This window comes from Dryobates pubescens, chromosome 11 (assembly GCF_014839835.1).
Source record: "Dryobates pubescens isolate bDryPub1 chromosome 11, bDryPub1.pri, whole genome shotgun sequence".
NCBI lineage: Eukaryota > Metazoa > Chordata > Aves > Piciformes > Picidae > Dryobates > Dryobates pubescens.
This window is the reverse complement of record NC_071622.1, coordinates 34,584,858-34,601,195: the sequence shown is the minus strand read 5'-3', so window position 1 is coordinate 34,601,195 and position 16,338 is coordinate 34,584,858. Positions and strand designations below refer to the sequence as shown.

Sequence of the window (16,338 nt, the reverse complement as noted above, 5' to 3'; positions counted from 1 at the left end):
ACTCTTCACTGGGAGTGAGTACCTTGACAATATTTTTGTCAACCGCCTGGGAATTTCCAGCCTGATCAGAGGTACAATAAGCAGTTGAAAATTACGCAGGGTTGGTGTGTACTGTTTGGAGTTCTTAATGTGAAACTAACATTGGTATGCCTTTTTTTTTTTCCCTACCTCTTTTTCTTACACATTCATGTTCTTTGCTTATGCAATTACCTTTTCTTCTTCATGTTCTATTTAACTTCTCCTGCGCTGTGTGCTGATTCTTGATTTTTTGCTTACATTTGTGTGTCCTCTTCTGTGTAACAACTTTATTTGTTCCTTAATTTTGGCTTTCCATTTATCTTTGCTGCATGGCATTTTCCTATTGTCCAATCCCTGCCTAGCTTTGAAACTTGTCCTTTTTTGTATCTACCTTTCCCCTTTCTGTGGCTTTTTTGGCTGTGCTTTTTGCAGTACATGCTGGACACAGCTAGAAAATCGCGAGCCGATTTGTATGTAGTGGCTGAACTATTCACAGGAAATGAGGAGCTGGACAATATCTTTGTGAACAGGCTGGGCATTAGCTCCTTAATAAGAGGTAGGCTTGTTGTGTGTGTGTGGTCTCTTTCCAAAGAGAGGTTATAGGTGATGTGCTTTTTCCAAGGAAAAGGTTTCTTCCGGATGATGCACTTCTGATTACATGGAGAGTGTGAAATGCAAAGCACAGGTTTTGTATTGTGACTTTTTGGGTACTGAGCAAATATACAGTAGTAGGTATTAAAAAAACCAGAAGACATCCTGCATTAGTTTACAGAAGGGTAAATATTTTGTTCTTATTCTAGCAATAGAAGAAGAAGTTGTAGCACAGTTCTGCTATGCAAGTGCTGCATCATGTCTGATTTTTGTTGCATGGGTTTCGTAAAGCATGTGAAAGAGTTTCAGGTCTCTGCTTTTTTCTCCCCTTTTTTTGTCCCCTTTCTACCTTGATGTATTATAGTAAATGGAATACTCCCAAAGTTGTGTATCCACACTGCAGAATACATTATATGTGCTTTCCCAATCTTCTAGTTTTGTCGTTGAACACACCAGAATAACAAGTGTAAAATGCTGCGTTGATGTCTTTGTGCATGCTGTACCCTGTGGTATTCTTATGCAAACGCTTACCGATGTTGTTCTTTAGAGGCAATGACTGCTTACAATAGCCACGAGGAGGGAAGGTTGGTTTATCGTTTTGGTGGTGAGCCCGTTGGCTCTTTTGTTCAGCCCCGGTTGAGGCCTTTGATGCCAGCTATTGCTCATGCACTCTTCATGGATATTACACACGATAATGAATGCCCAATTCAGGTGAGCGCCTGAACAGAAAAACCAACGCTTGCATTTAATGTGTTTTGAACTGGTACTTCTGAACCATGGGAAGGCTTGGTGCTATCTGTATGGGTTTTTTGAGAAATATTTAAGGTGGGGGAAAAAGGGGGAGACCTTCAAGTTTTCATTCAGACAATAAAATTTTATAGCAAGTTCTTCTGATGTGGAAGATTTTTGTCTTCCAAGAGAAAAAGACTTTTGTCTTCCAAAAGAAATACAAAGCTACTAATGAGCTGGTTTGATTCTTTCATTCCAGCTACTGTAAGTGGTTCTGTCTCTGCTTTTAACTTGTTCTCCTAAGATCCTGTTGTGCAGGAGAGAGTGAGAGTGAGTGGTAGGCATTGGAGTACTTATTTTGGAGGATTTCTCTTAAGTTGCTTTGGTTAGTGCATTTATAGTGAACTTTTAATGGTGGGTTTTGGGTTTTTTTACTAATTCTTTTGCAATTGAGAAAATGATAAGAGAAAAAAAATTCCTCTGGTAAACTGAATCTATCTTCTTGTTCCACATTTTATTACCTGTTTGCTTTTTGACATAGCACCGATCTGCGTATGATGCTCTTCCTAGTGCAATGATTGTTTCCATGGCATGCTGTGCCACAGGAAGCACCAAAGGCTATGATGAGCTGATACCACACCAGGTATGTCCACCATTGAATTTCTAAGTTAATGTATAAAATGGAAACTTTCATTCTTCTTCTAGGACATAATTTGCCTTGCTAATTGGTAGACTGCAAATCAAGGATACGACAAATGGGTGCAGCATGCCATCTGGGCAGATAACTCTCTCCTTGGTCAAGTAAGGGCTGGGGCATCTCTCTTATAAGGAAGGGCTGAGAGACTTGGAGCTGTTAAGCCTGGAGAAGGGAAGACTGAGAGGGAATCTTCTTTATATCATAGAGTCGTAGAATTGTCAGGGTTGAAAGGCAACCCAAGGATCATCTAGTTCCAACCCCCATGCCATGGACAGGGACCCCTCACACTAGATCAGGTTGCTCAGAGCCACATCCAGCCTGGCCTTACAAACCTCCAGGGATGAGGCTTCCACCACCTCCCTGGGCAACCTGTTCCGGTGTCTCACCACCCTCATGGGGAAGAACTTCTTCCTAACATCCAATCTGAATGTGCCCATTTCTAGTTTTGCTCCATCCCCTCAGTCCTATCACTCCCTGACATTCCTGCACCTCCAGATCCTTGTAAGAGGGGCTCCAGAACTGGATGCAGTGTAAATATGTATAAATATTGAAAGGGTGGGTGGCAAGGGAATGTTGCCAGACTGTTCAGTAGTGCCCAGCAACGGGATGAAAGGCCACAGACACAAACTGGAACACAAAGGGGTTTGTCTCAATATGAGGGAAAAACTTCTTTACTATAAAGGTAATGCTGAAACAGGCTACCCAGAGAGGCTGTGGAGTCTTTTGCTCTGGAGAGATTCCAAACCAGCCTGGATGTGTTCCTGGGCACCCTGTTATGGGTGACCCTGCTTTAGCAGAGGGGTTGGCCTAGGTTATCCCCAGAGATCCTTTCTAACCCCTGCCATTCTGTGATTCTGTACAATATCTTTTAATGTCATTTAAGTGAAATTCCAAGCAGTTTACTAGCAGCCATGACTTTTGGATTGCCCAGTTTCATATGAAATACGAATTATCATGTAGTTGAGACTTCTAGCTGTGGTGGTTTTAGTTGTTTGTTTTGTTGTGTGTGTGTTTGGTTTTTGTTGGTTTTTTTCCCCCCCAAAGAGTTAATATTTGCTTAAATTTGAATTTCTTTACAGATCTCTGTGGTATCTGAAGAAAGGTTTTACTCAAAATGGAATCCAGCAGCACATCTGAGTCCTGGTGAAGTTAATTTCCAAACAGGAATTCTAGCAGGAAGGCTGGCCATAAACAGGCTGCATCAGGAGCTGGGGGCTAAAGGCTTTAATCAGGCAAGAAGTGAGAGTAATGCTGCAATTTGTCTATATTCATCTTCTGAGTGAGCACATTTGCAATGTCTGTCTTTTCTAGGTGTATGTGGATCAAGTTGATGAAGATATAGTGGCTGTGACAAGGCACTGCCCTAACACACATCAGTCTGTTGTGGCTGTAAGTCGGACTGCCTTCAGGGATCCTAAAACCTCCTTCTACAGTAAAGAAGTACCTGAAATGTGTATCCCAGGTAATCAGATTCTTTTCAAGAGATGGCAGGTGTACAAAAAAATTTGAAGGTATTCCAAATACATACTTGGGGGTCTGGGGGTTGGTTGCTGTTTATTATGTGTTATACTGGGCAAAAAAGACTAACATCTCATCACATTAGTCTATGTTATTGCCATTGAGTTTTCTCTTAAATGACTATTTCTGTAGTTTTAAAGTATGTCTTAAGAAACAACCTCCTAGGGCATAAGTTAATATGAAGATAATATGTAGTTAATTACAGACCAAACATAACAGTGAATATGCAAAGTGTTTACTATACTTAATATACTTATTATACATGTGAAGAGAAGCTTTCCAAACTTGCTTTTTAATCACAGAATTGTCAGGGTTGGAAGAGACATCGAGGATTGTCTAGTTCCAATCCCCCTGCCATGGGCAGGGATGCTTACCACTACATCAGGTTGCTCAGAGCCACATCCAGCCTGGCCTTCAAAACCTCCAGGGATGAGGCTTCCACCACCTGCCTGGGCAACCTGTTCCGGTGTCTCACCACCCTCATGGTGAAGAGCTTCTTCCTAACATCCAGTCTGAACCTACCCATTTCTAGTTTTGCTCCATTCCCTGTCATTCCCTGACGCCCTCAAAAGTCCTTCCCCAGCTTTCTTGTAGGCCCCCTTCAAAAAATGGAAGGCCACATAATACTATGCTTTTCAGTGCTCCTTTGAAATCCCACCTGAAGTGCTACAAGGCTTCATAAGGAGGATGTGACTGAGAAGAGTCAAATGCTCCTAAGAAAAAAGGAATAACCACATTTTCTTATGTGTCATGGCATTAAAACACCCTTTACACTGCTTGCAGTGGCACAGCTCCTGTTATCCTATAATGGTCCAGGCTGGAAGGGACCTCCAAAGGTCATCTAGTCTGGCTTCCCCACAGTCAGCAGGGACATCCCTGACTAGACTAGGCTGCCCAGAGCCTCATTGCGCCTCACCTTGAATGTCTCCAGGAAGTAGAGCTTGGAAGAACTTAAATAACTGAAAAGTCCTTTGAGTGTGTGTATGTGCCTGTTTTAGTCATTTACAAGTGGCTGCAAGACTTGTGTGCATTAGTTTGCAAATTGCTAAAAGGATAGAGAAAATCACAATATTTGAATGTTAATAATATGTTGCTACACCTTGAAGATAAACCATCTGTAGCTGCAGTTTGGTAACCAATCTGATGCAGTCTTCTGTATGCTCCTCAATTTAAGAAGGACATTGAGATACTTGAATGTGTCCAGAGATGGGCACCAAGGCTGGAGCACAGCCCTGTGAGGAGAGGCTGAGGGAGCTGGGGGTGTTTAGCCAGGAGAAGAGGAGGCTCAGGGGAGACCTTATTGCTGTCTACAACTACCTGAAAGGAGGTTGTAGCCAGGTGGGGGTTGGTCTGTTCTCCCAGGCACCCACCAACAGACCAAGAGGACACAGTCTCAAGGTGCACCAGGGGAAGTTTAGGCTCGAGGTGAGGAGAAATTTCTTCACAGAAAGAGTAACTGGCCATTGGAATGTGCTGCCCAGGGAGGTGGTGGAGTCACCGTCCCTGGAGGTGTTCAAAAAAGGATTAGATGTGGCACTTGGAGCAGTGGTTGGAGCAATCATGAGCTGTTAGGTATTAGGTAATAGGCTGGACTTGATGATTTCTGAGGTCTTTCCAACCTGGTTGATTCTTTGATTCTGATACAGAGCTGGTAATTAGCAAAAGGCATGTTGTATTTCACTAATTGTTGACTGATTTTTATGGTTAATTTATTATACAATAACAGAATTGCAGGTTTAAGTACAACAGAGCCAATGACACAGGGTATTTAAGACAATTTCCCCCATATTTTGGCACCCATTTGGTTGTTTTTCAGCTGTACAACAGAGACTTGTGTTTCAAGTATTTAATTCATTATATAAATACATCTATTTGTATATGTTTATTTTAATTCTGTGTTTTGCTTCATATTTTCTAAATAACAGCTTTACATTTAGAGTATCTTAACAGCTGCAACCTGGTTTAACTTTTCTTAGGAAAAATAGAAGAAGTGGTACTTGAGGCCAGGACTGTTGAGAGAAAAGCCAAACCTTATGAGAAAGACAGGCATTTTATAAATGGATTGCCTAATTTCACAATGGAACTCAGTGAGCACATCCAGGTAATTGGCTTCCTTCACCCACATCCTGATGCAGCATTTTGTAATTTGTGATGGTTTTATGTTAGAAAGATAATGCTGAATTTCAGTTGCAAATGTGTTTTCTTGCCTAAGGTTAAAGACAGCAAAATCATAAAGCAAGCTGGAACTGCCATAAAAGGGCCAAATGAATTTGTCCAAGAAATAGAATTCGAAAGATTAACCCCAGGAAGTGTAATAGTTTTCAGGTATGTTATTGTAATTGCTGTACTACAGCATCACAGGATGTTAGGGGCTGGAAGGGACTTCTGGAGATCATTGAGACCAAACCCCCTGCCAGAGCAGGACCATAGAATCCAGCACAGGTCGTACAGGAATGCATCCAGGTGGGTCCTGAAAGTCTCTAGAGAAGGAGGCTCCACAACCTCTCTGGGGAGCCTGTTCCATGGTCTGTGAACCTCCTGTGTTGTAGTTTATATCTATTACTCCTATCACAGGGTGCAGCTGAGCAGAGCCTGTCCCCTCCCTCTTGACACCCAGCTCTCAGATGTTTGTAAACATTTATTAAATCCCCTCTAAGTCTTCTCTTCTCCAGACTAAAAAACTCCAGGGCTCTCAGCCTCTATTTATAGGGCAGTGTTCCAGTCCCTTCATTCTATTTTATTCTATGACCCTGGCAGCTCTCTAGGATGATTAATTACAGTAGAATTACCATAGTATCAATCAGGGTTGGAAGGGACCACAAGGATCATCTAGTTCCAAGCCCCCTGCCATGGGCAGGGACACCCCACACTAGATCAGGCTGGCCAGAGCCTCATCCAGCCTGGTCTTAAACACCTCCAGGGACAAGGCCTCAACCACCTCCCTGGACAACCCATTCCAGTGCTTCACCACTCTCACGGTGAAGAACTTCCTCCTCACGTCCAGTCTGAATCTCCCCACCTCCAGCTTCATTCCATTCCCCCTAGTCCTATCACTACCTGAGATCCTGAGAAGTCCCTCCCCAGCCTTCTTGTAGGCCCCCTTAACTATAGGATTGTTTATTTTAAAACCTAACAGTAGGTATTGTAAGTCTTCCCTTTCTCCAAGCTATGCATTCTGATTTGCAGGGTCAGCCTTGACCCAAAGGCGCAGGAAGCTGTCGGTGTGCTCCGCAATCATCTGATCCAGTTCAGCCCTCATTTCAAATCTGGAAGTCTTCCCGATGACCATTCAGCACCTATATTGAATACCTTATTTTCTTCGTAAGTGTCCTTTAAGTTTCTGCACTGAGAGCTACAGTAGGAGCCAAGGAACAGCCTGGAAACCTAAAGTGATCCTTTGAGTTTGGTTTGAGTTTTTGGGTGTTTGTGGTGGGCTTGAGATTACACACCCCCCCCAACTACTTGGAAATTACCCCCAGAGTAAGTTTCCAAAAGAAAAACAAACCCAACCAAACTCACAACTGGGAAGCAAAATGGAAGTTCTATTTGCATAAAGGTAAGCTAAAATCTAGAAGTATAAAATTCAATGAATATGTACAAAATATATTTACATACATTTACAATTCAACAATTGGAAGCCCCTGACTGCCCCCAGGTGGTCCCGAGGGACCCTTAGTAGCCTCTTCCCCTCCCTCCCTTTCCTTCCAGGTACCTCTCACACAGTAGGCAAAACAGAGATTGTCCCTGCAAGGCCACAGAGAAAGAGAAAAATTGCAAGCAAAAGTGACAGAAGAGGGAGAGAGGGGAAGGGGGAGAGAATCTAATTAAATGATATATACCTATCAGTTGTTATTGTTCTATGTCCAAATGCCCTTTTTACTCTGAGTCTATGGAAAAATCACTACTCTCATTTTGCAGTTAGGAACTAGGCTAAAGTGTTCCCCCTTCAAACCACAGCAGTGTGTTGTTTGTTGGTGTGGATGTTTTTGGATTGTGAAGAGTGCAATCAAAACTTTGAGATACTCTTTTGATATGTAGAATACTAACCCAGCGTTAATGCTTAAAATCTTCCCAGCCTGTTTTGTTCATGTTCTGTGTGACTCTTGCTTAAAGTGGGCTGAGTAACATACAGTGTTCATCAGTGTTGGGTTTGGGGTTTGTACTCAGTGCTGTGTACTCAGCATTTCTAAATAAATGCTGAGACATCTAAGCAGAGCATCTTGGAACATCTCAAAAAACCCATGCTCTTAATTTGCAAGATTAATTGGTGCAAGAGTTGTGTATGTTTAATTATTTTAATGCTAGTCTGAAACCAGAATTGATTAAACCAGAGCTGATTATGAAAACCTTTGTCCAGTTCCCTTCTAATGTTGCTTTTGGGGTTTGAATTTTATTTTATTGTTTCTCCACTGTTTTTTCAGCATTGCATCTAAGCTAACTTTGGCTGACCTAAATCAAGTCCTGTATAGATGTGAGGCAGAAGAGCAAGAGGACGGCGGAGGTTGTTACAATATACCAAACTGGTCACCCCTGAAGTATGCAGGTCTCCAAGGTAACAGTTGGGGCATTTTTCTTTCTTTCAAGAAGAAAAGCAAAATAGAGCTGCACCATCTAGATCATACCATAGGGCTATTTTATGACTGGTGCTGGTTTTTGGATAAAACCCAGGAACATCTTTCCTTCTGACAGTACTGCTGATCAGTGTTGTACCCAGGAAATCCCATACTCTAAACCAACACCTGGCTCTCTTGATAATTCTGGGCTGTAATATTAAGCAGTATGTTTTATAACCAATGCCCTTGCTTTAAAAACTATAAAATCAAATATGTAAACCTCCAATGAAAAGTCAAGTTAATTAAACCCTAGACATTACTGGGTTATGGAGAAGTGTCCATCATTTATCAGATGTATGAATTCTATTATGCTAGTTATTCCACAGCAATTTTCACAACTGTCTAGCATCTATGCTGAGGAAACTACAATTGAGTTGTATCCTAGATCAGGAGACATAATCTGGCCACATCCAGTTAAAGAGTTTGTTGCTGTGTACCTTTTCTTCTTGAATGTTAATTCCTGTTTAGGGTAATCATAGAATAGTCTGGGCTGGAAGGGACCTCCAAAGGTCATCCAGTCCAGCCTCCCTGCAGTCAGCAGGGACATCCCAACTAGATCAGGTTGCCCAGGGCCTTGACAAGCCTCACCTTGAATATCTTCAGGTAAGGGGCCTCAACCACCTCCCTGGGCAATCTGTTCTGTGTTCCACCACATAGTGAAGAACTTGTTCCTAACATCCAGTCTAAATCTGCTCTTCTCTAGTTTGAAGCCATTGCCCTCGTCCTGTCACTGCAGGCCTTTGTAAATATTTTCTCTCTATCCTTCTAATACAGAATTGGGTTTGTATCTTCAGGGTTAATGTCAGTGATGGCAGACATTAGGCCAAAGAATGATTTGGGTCACCCACTTTGTGATAATTTAAGATCTGGAGACTGGATGATTGATTATGTCAGTAATCGTCTGATTTCACGTGCAGGAGCCTGTGCAGAAGTGAGTAAAATAACTTCTTTGGTGTAACTCTAGTTTATTTCTTTGTCAGTTACTGGTATATTTTTAAATTCAGCCCTTCTGTAACATATTTCTTGTCTAGGCAGTTTCTTCTAGGAGACTAAACCAAAAATAGTTCTCCTCAATCCTGCTTAAGAACAGATAGCAAAAGGGAAGCAAAGTGTGTGTGTGTGTGTCATGGAGAGGTTGTTAGCTCTTGCAAAAAGGCCTGCAGTGGTCCTTCCCTGTCTGTTTACTTTTCCTCAGATGAAAATGAAGTTACCATTTTTATTTCTTTTAAATACTGTCAAAAGAGGGCCTAGTTACTACTAAGGCACACATGATGGGGATATAGTTAAGACTTCCCCAGGAAGTCCTTCCCAGGTCTCCTGGATCCAGATCCACAGTCATTTTCACGAGTGGCCATACATAATTTAGCCTTCCAATGTTTTTTTCTGTCCCTAGTCTCAAGCTTCATCTCTTAATCATGTCTTTTTAAGCACTGATAAACCTCCTTCCCACACTTGAGTTCTAGTGATGCCTTTTGAGTTGCACCTTTCCTTTACTACTGCATTTTAATAACTGCTTTGTGATCATTTAATTATTTTTTCCTGCAAAACTACTAAAATACAATCTCTTTATCTCAATGATATTATTGCCTCTTTATGTCATAGTAGAGACTCAGTACAGAAATTTCCCTACTGTTTTTCTTAGAGTTCATCTTTCTTAGTTGAAATTTTGAAGTGGGAGGGTACAGCAGTTTCTACCACAGGTTCCTAGCATGTACAGCTTCTTAGACATGAATGGTTGCCTGCCAGTGGTGCTGTTAGTAACTGAAGATAACCTCAACTTTGTGGTGATCAAGCATAATTTGAGTGCAACGAATGCATAGAAACTGTGACAAATGCTTTAATTGGATGGATCCTTAGAGCACTGGATTTGGAATCCTACCATGATCAAGTTGTAATGATGATGTATCTTACTAGGTTGGGAAGTGGTTGAAGGCCATGTTTGTCTACCTAAAGAGAATTCCACGTTACCTCATCCCATGTTACTTTGATGCCATATTAGTGGGTGCATACACAACGCTTCTGGAGGTGGGATGGCGTCAGATGTCTAGGTATGCATGATATATCAAAGCTAGAAGAGGCATCTGCATGCATTTATTTAGTTCTTTACTTTTATCTGTTGGAGAATGTGACTTGATTTTCATACTCATCCAGTGTAAAAGGGTAAAATTCATAGTGAATATCAAATCCCATCTTCTAACAGAGGTGCTTTAGAAGATGGAGAGTTCAGTTATCTGTCCAGCTTATAAATTTATTACTGCTGGACGTGTTGCACAGTAGGCCAAAGAAACCTTAAGTAAGCATTTCTCTGCCAGGCTTTGGAAACATTTTTTGCTGTAATTTTAGTGCAACTGCACAGAGTCCTTTAAAGTCAGGGGGTAAAAAGCCAAGCCAGGTTTGACACAGCTAAATATCTTTCATTATGTGAGCACTTTGCTTAGTTCTTGAAATAACTGGGTGATCCTCAGTGTCTTCCAAGATGCTGCTTGGAAAGGGGGAAGGGAGATTGATTTAATGTAGCTTTTATTCTAGCTGTGAACATTCTGAACAAACCAGTGCTTTATGACACTGCAGAGGTTAAAATGGGAATGGAATTTGGTATGGCTGTGAAATCATGTGGGAAAGTAGTATATTTTATGGGGGAAGAAAAGAAAAAGCTTAGAGATGAACTAGTTCAGAATGCAGGTTGCATTACTTGAGAAAATGTGTTAATTGATTTATTGATTTACCATGTCTATATAAAAGAACATACAAAAATGTGATGACTTTAAAAAAAAAAACACTGATTAGGATCTGACAGAAACTTTTCTTCATAATAAAATACCTTTCACCATATCCTTGAGGTCTTGTCTGTATGTAGGCATTGAGTACACCAAACCAATTTTCTTTCCCCCAGAAGTATTTGTCATTAAAAAGATGAAAATGTAAGGCTAACAGCAAGTACCCATTGTGGGGGAGAGTATACAGAATTAATTAATGCAAAATACTAAATTAACTCATTGTTGGTTTATGCTGTATGCATAGTAAGGAAAACAGTCTTCTATAAATGAAAAAGGGTACATTTTATGGGCTGATACTGCTGAATGTGAAGCTCTTTAATTATGTTGCATTACAGCTTTGTGCAGAACGGATCAACGTTTGTAAAACACCTTGCCATGGGTTCAGTCCAGCTGTGTGGGATAGGAAAATACACTTGTCTGCCAAATCTCTCTCCTTCCTTACATGATGTTCCCTACAGGCTGAATGAGATCACAAATGAGAAAGAACAGTGTTGTGTTTCCTTGGCAGCTGGTAAGTGAGGACAACTTTGAAAAACAAACAAACAACAAAAAAAGGTCTCCCAAAATAGCTGAACTGTTTTTAGTAACTGTATTAAAATTGACTTTGTTGTGCTTGGGATCCATATGTCAGCAACCCTGCATAAATTGGAGGTAGCAGTTTTCCTCAGTTTCCCCCTGTGTTTTAATTTGTGTTTAATATGAAGTTTTGTCTGGCAGTACTTCTTGTGGACAGCCATTTTGTTACTGCTCTTGGGGAGCTCATAAATACTTTCATCCACTTTTATCATATATGAAGATCCATGAGTACATTGTCTTCCTTTCCAGAAGACTTGCTTGAGATAAATACACTTAGCACAATAGATTTAGTTTATCTATTTTAAACATGAATTTAAGAAATTGATTGTAATGAATTTTTATTGTTTTCAAGTTCTCATGCAATGAAAGAATCATTAGCAGATCAGAACACCACCTAATCCAAAACAGTCTGCAAAAGGAAAGAGCATAAAAGCAGTCAGCAAATAGTGTTTATGCCTCTGAATGTTCTGCCAGCATTTGGCAGTCTTTAAATTGGATGCTTTGCCATGTCAGAAGTATTAATCTCTCTGTCCAGTGGCTTAGAATAAATTCATTTTTGTTCTTAGCTGGCCCATTTATTTTCTGAAACCATAGAAACTTTTATCATCCACAGATTCCATGGCATCTGTCTCATTGGGGTGTTTATTTCCTTTTCTTTTGCTGTCTGTCTTTCTGTCATGGAATTCTACTGCTTTTAGTTTCTGGTTTCTAGTAACATTCCATTTGCCTGCCTCAGTGTTACCTAGAAGCAGAGGCACAGTGTTCCCTTAAATTGGTTACCAAGATTGATTATACTAAAGTTGGTGAGGGGCTTGGAACACAAGCCCTGTGAGGAGAGACTGAGGGAGCTGGAGTTGCTTAGCCTGGAGAAGAGGAGACTCGGGTGACCTTATTGCTTTCTACAACTACCTGAAGGGAGGTTGCAGACAGGCAGAGGTTGGTCTCTTCTCCCAGGCAAACAGCACCAGAACAAGAGGACACAGTCTCAGGCTGCGACAGGGGAGGTTTAGGCTGGAGGTTAGGAGGAAGTTTTACACAGAGAGAGTGATTGCCCATTGAAATGGGCTGCCTGAGGAGGTGGTGCAGTCACCATCACTGGAGGTGTTCACGAGGAGACTTGACAGGGTGCTTGGTTGCATGGTTTAGTTGATTAGGTGGTGTTGGATGGTAGGTTGGCCACGATGATCTTGAAGGTCTCTTCCAACCTGGTTTATTCTCTTCTAAAGGATTTGATCTGAAATACTCCTTTCATATACTCACTGCTAGTTGTCTGAGATTTTTTTTTTTAGCTCTTACTTGGATGGTCATTCTCAAGTGCTGTTACATAATATAAAACTATGGAGGTATGGAGGCCTTGTTTGAGTAGTAGCAAACAGTAGGTGGTAGAAGTTAAAATGTTCTATCAAGCATGCACAACCAACTGCTGTTTCAAAACTTTGCCATATGGATTTTCCTGTTTGAGATGAAGAAAGCTAATCCATGGAAAACCAGACAAGGGTGGACCTTACTGTTCTAATTGGCATGCTTTATCAGTCAGGATCATTCTTAAAGTAACATGTTACAGTGTTTGCAGTTAGAGCTGGTTCTAGAAGCTGTTGGAACACAGAAGCAGGATTCCTTTTGTAGTGGCTGAGCATAGTTTTGGGCTGAAGCAATTCATAGCTCTTCCAGTCTCACCCCCTTTACACTCCTGAGATGGCACAACTCTCATACAGAAATTCTTGCCAGCAAAGCCTTGCAGATCTCATCAGAGTGCTGCCTTTTCTTCCTTTTCTTTCTGCCGCTTTTACAAACAGAATGGCTTAAATTACGTAGCGTGGTAATAAAAATGGGGCTGTGATTGATATGAGAAAGTGTTGCATGTTCTTGACATTCTGGAGGGTACTCTTCTAAAATGAGGGTTTGTTTCATTTTATCAAGAACTTGGGCTAGAAGATTGTTTAAATAGCTTAATCTAGGGGGGAAAAAACCCAAGAACTATAAAAGTGAATTTCTCTTTACCTCTGGTTATTTTATCCATATGTGTGTGCTTGGGGATTTCAGCCATTTCAATAAATGAGATGAACAGTGGCTTTTCTTTTTAGGTTTACCTCACTTTTCCTCTGGAATTTTTCGCTCCTGGGGAAGAGATACCTTTATTGCACTGAGAGGTCTACTGTTAGTTACTGGGCGCTATCTAGAAGCAAGGTAAGGCTTACTCTTAGTTCTTACTGGTTTCGAAGGCAGCCAGGCAAAATGCCTGCGCTCAAAACTTGAGGTGGCACAGAAGCTGTCAGAAACATCTGCTGTGCAGTATAAAAACTTCAGTGGCCCTAGATGGATTTGGGAGTTCTCTCTAAGTGGAATTAAAATTCCTCTTCAGATTTTTCTCCTTTGCTTTCTTAGCACTGGGATCGAGCTGATATTGTGTATAGATAACGTAGTTTTAACCTCTGCTGCACTACAGTGCTTGATGTGTATTTGCAGCATTGTTGCTAAGCAATAAGTTCAAAATTATTTATTTTAAAGTTTGAAGAGATTATTTTAATCAGAAAGGTATCATTGGATATGTACTGTGGGGGTTTTGATTTATTTTCTTCTTGTAACTGCTAGCATTTGTCTAATAATAGTAGAAGTAAGCTAATTGTAGGTTGTTACAATCTGCTATCTGTTTAACCTGACAAATGAGCCAGATATAAGCCATGTCTATTGATTTGGTATTTCCATCAACCTTAATTTGGGTGGAGCTTGCCACATGATCCAAGCACAAACATTAGTGCCAAGAGGCTGGAGCTAGGCTCTGCTTGCTGATGCCCAGTGACAGCACAAGGGACAATGGTGGAAGTTGAGGCATAGGAAGTTCCATGGAAACATGAGGAAGAATTTTTCCCTGGGAGGGTGGCAAAACACTGGAACAGGCTGCCCCGGGAGGGTTGTGGAATCTCCTTCTCTGGAGATACTCAAAACCCACCTGGATGTGTTCCTGTGTGATGTGCTCTAGGTGCTCCTGCTCTGGCAGGGGGGTTGGACTGGATGAGCTTTCAAGGTCCCTTCCAGCCCCTAACATTGTGATTAGCTGTTGCAAATTAGCATGTACTTACACTGTTGTACATTTTGCCAACTATGACCTTTCTCATGAAGTAAGATCTGCAGTCTCCTACTGTGTTTAGATTCCCTTCTAAAGATAGTTGGAATCCATGTTTTCTGCAAGGTACATGTAGCGGTTCTCAAATGAAACTTCTCATAACCTCAATTGCTCTCGCTTTTCTATATTTTAACAGGAAATTCCCATCTAATCCTGTCCTCCTGTCCCCATTCTACCCCACCCATCAGAACAGGGTAATGATAAACAATGTCAATGAAAGCCTTCCCTGTGACCTCAGTGGGATTTGGTTTAGGTGCTATATCATTAGCTATGAAGAAGCAAGCTAGCTTGTCTGGTTTGTACAAAGTGATTTAAATGTGTCCATAGAATTTTAGAATGGTCTGAGTTGGAAGGGACCTCCAAAGGTCATGCAGTCCAATCTCCTCTGCAGTCAGCAGGGACATCATCAACTAGATCAGGTTGCCCAGAGCCCTGTCCAGCCTCACATTGAATATCTCCAGGGATGGGACCCCAACCACTTCCCTGGGCTACCTGATTCAGTGTTCCACCACCCTCACAGTAAAGAACTTGTTCCTAACATCCAATCTAAATCTGCTCTTTAGTTTGAAGCCATTGCCCCTCGTGCTGTCACAGCAGGCCTTTGTAAACAGTCTCTCTCCATTCTTCCTGTAGCCCCCTTCAGGTACTGCCAGGCTTCTATTTGGTCTCCCTGGAGCCTTCTCTTCTCCAGGCTGAACACCCCCAGCTCCTTCAACCAGTCTTCAACCAGAGATCCAACCCACTGATCATTTTCACACTGGGGAATTTGTAGGGAATAGATAACTTTTAATTGTGAAAAGTTCACACTAAATTATTTGTGGCTTTCAAGGGCAAACCTTTGGCATCTGTCTTTAACATAGTATCATAGTATCCAACATCATGTTTGTCTCCTTGACTTACCTTACTGTTAAGGTGAATTTGTATGCTTTGTATTTAATTCTTGGCCCAATAATAGCCTTGAAAGTAACTCAGTCAAGATTGTGGGTTTTCTCTTCTAGAAACATCATTTTAGCATATGGTGGGACTTTAAGACATGGTCTCATTCCCAATCTGCTCGGCCAGGGGACACATGCCAGATACAACTGTCGTGATGCTGTGTGGTGGTGGCTTCAGTGTATCCAGGACTATTGTAAAATTGCTCCAAATGGATTGGACATTCTCAGGTGTCCTGTTTCTAGGATGTACCCAGGAGATGATTCTTTTCCTCAGCCTGCAGGCACTGTGGTAAAGATGACTTCTGATTGAAGTATTTAATGGAACTATAATTTTTTTAATGAAAGGATGTGGCCTGTCACTATCAGTTGAATGTCAAGTTTGGTAATATCAGAAAAGTTTTGTATTTTAGGCATTTCTCACATCTGCATCACATGCTTAAGACAGCTAAGGGGGCTTTGGGGTGGAGGGGGAAAATCATCATATTCTAAATGATTGTCTTTGTATCACTGTTTAAGGTTTCAGGGCAAAACCCCACAGGACAGAATTTAGATTAACACCCCCCTCTTCTCCTCCTTCTCCCCTGTCAGGGGAAAAATAGGCAGAGGAGGTAAGGGGTAAACAAAAGGACTTGCAAGGAATTGGAAGTTAAGAAAGTAATTTTAACAAATAATAAAAGGTATGAAGGGAAAAGGGATGTGCAGAGAGATTGAGGGAAGGGATATATACAGAAATACACACAACGTGATCTCATATGCCAGT

At 41.3% G+C, this 16,338-nt stretch overlaps 1 protein-coding gene across 1 annotated transcript in view; it reads left to right on the top strand.

The window, feature by feature from the left end:
• The window catches only part of AGL (amylo-alpha-1, 6-glucosidase, 4-alpha-glucanotransferase), a 43,918-nt gene that overhangs the window by 17,861 nt on the left and 9,719 nt on the right, over positions 1–16,338 (top strand). The window contains exons 13-26 of the mRNA XM_054165639.1: positions 451–574; positions 1,157–1,320; positions 1,880–1,981; positions 3,115–3,267; positions 3,347–3,497; positions 5,530–5,654; positions 5,766–5,878; positions 6,740–6,874; positions 7,975–8,105; positions 8,961–9,097; positions 10,081–10,214; positions 11,279–11,454; positions 13,604–13,706; positions 15,642–15,867. Of these exons, the coding sequence (XP_054021614.1) occupies positions 451–574; positions 1,157–1,320; positions 1,880–1,981; positions 3,115–3,267; positions 3,347–3,497; positions 5,530–5,654; positions 5,766–5,878; positions 6,740–6,874; positions 7,975–8,105; positions 8,961–9,097; positions 10,081–10,214; positions 11,279–11,454; positions 13,604–13,706; positions 15,642–15,867 (1,974 nt within the window). The remainder of the gene's footprint in view (positions 1–450; positions 575–1,156; positions 1,321–1,879; positions 1,982–3,114; positions 3,268–3,346; positions 3,498–5,529; positions 5,655–5,765; positions 5,879–6,739; positions 6,875–7,974; positions 8,106–8,960; positions 9,098–10,080; positions 10,215–11,278; positions 11,455–13,603; positions 13,707–15,641; positions 15,868–16,338) is intronic.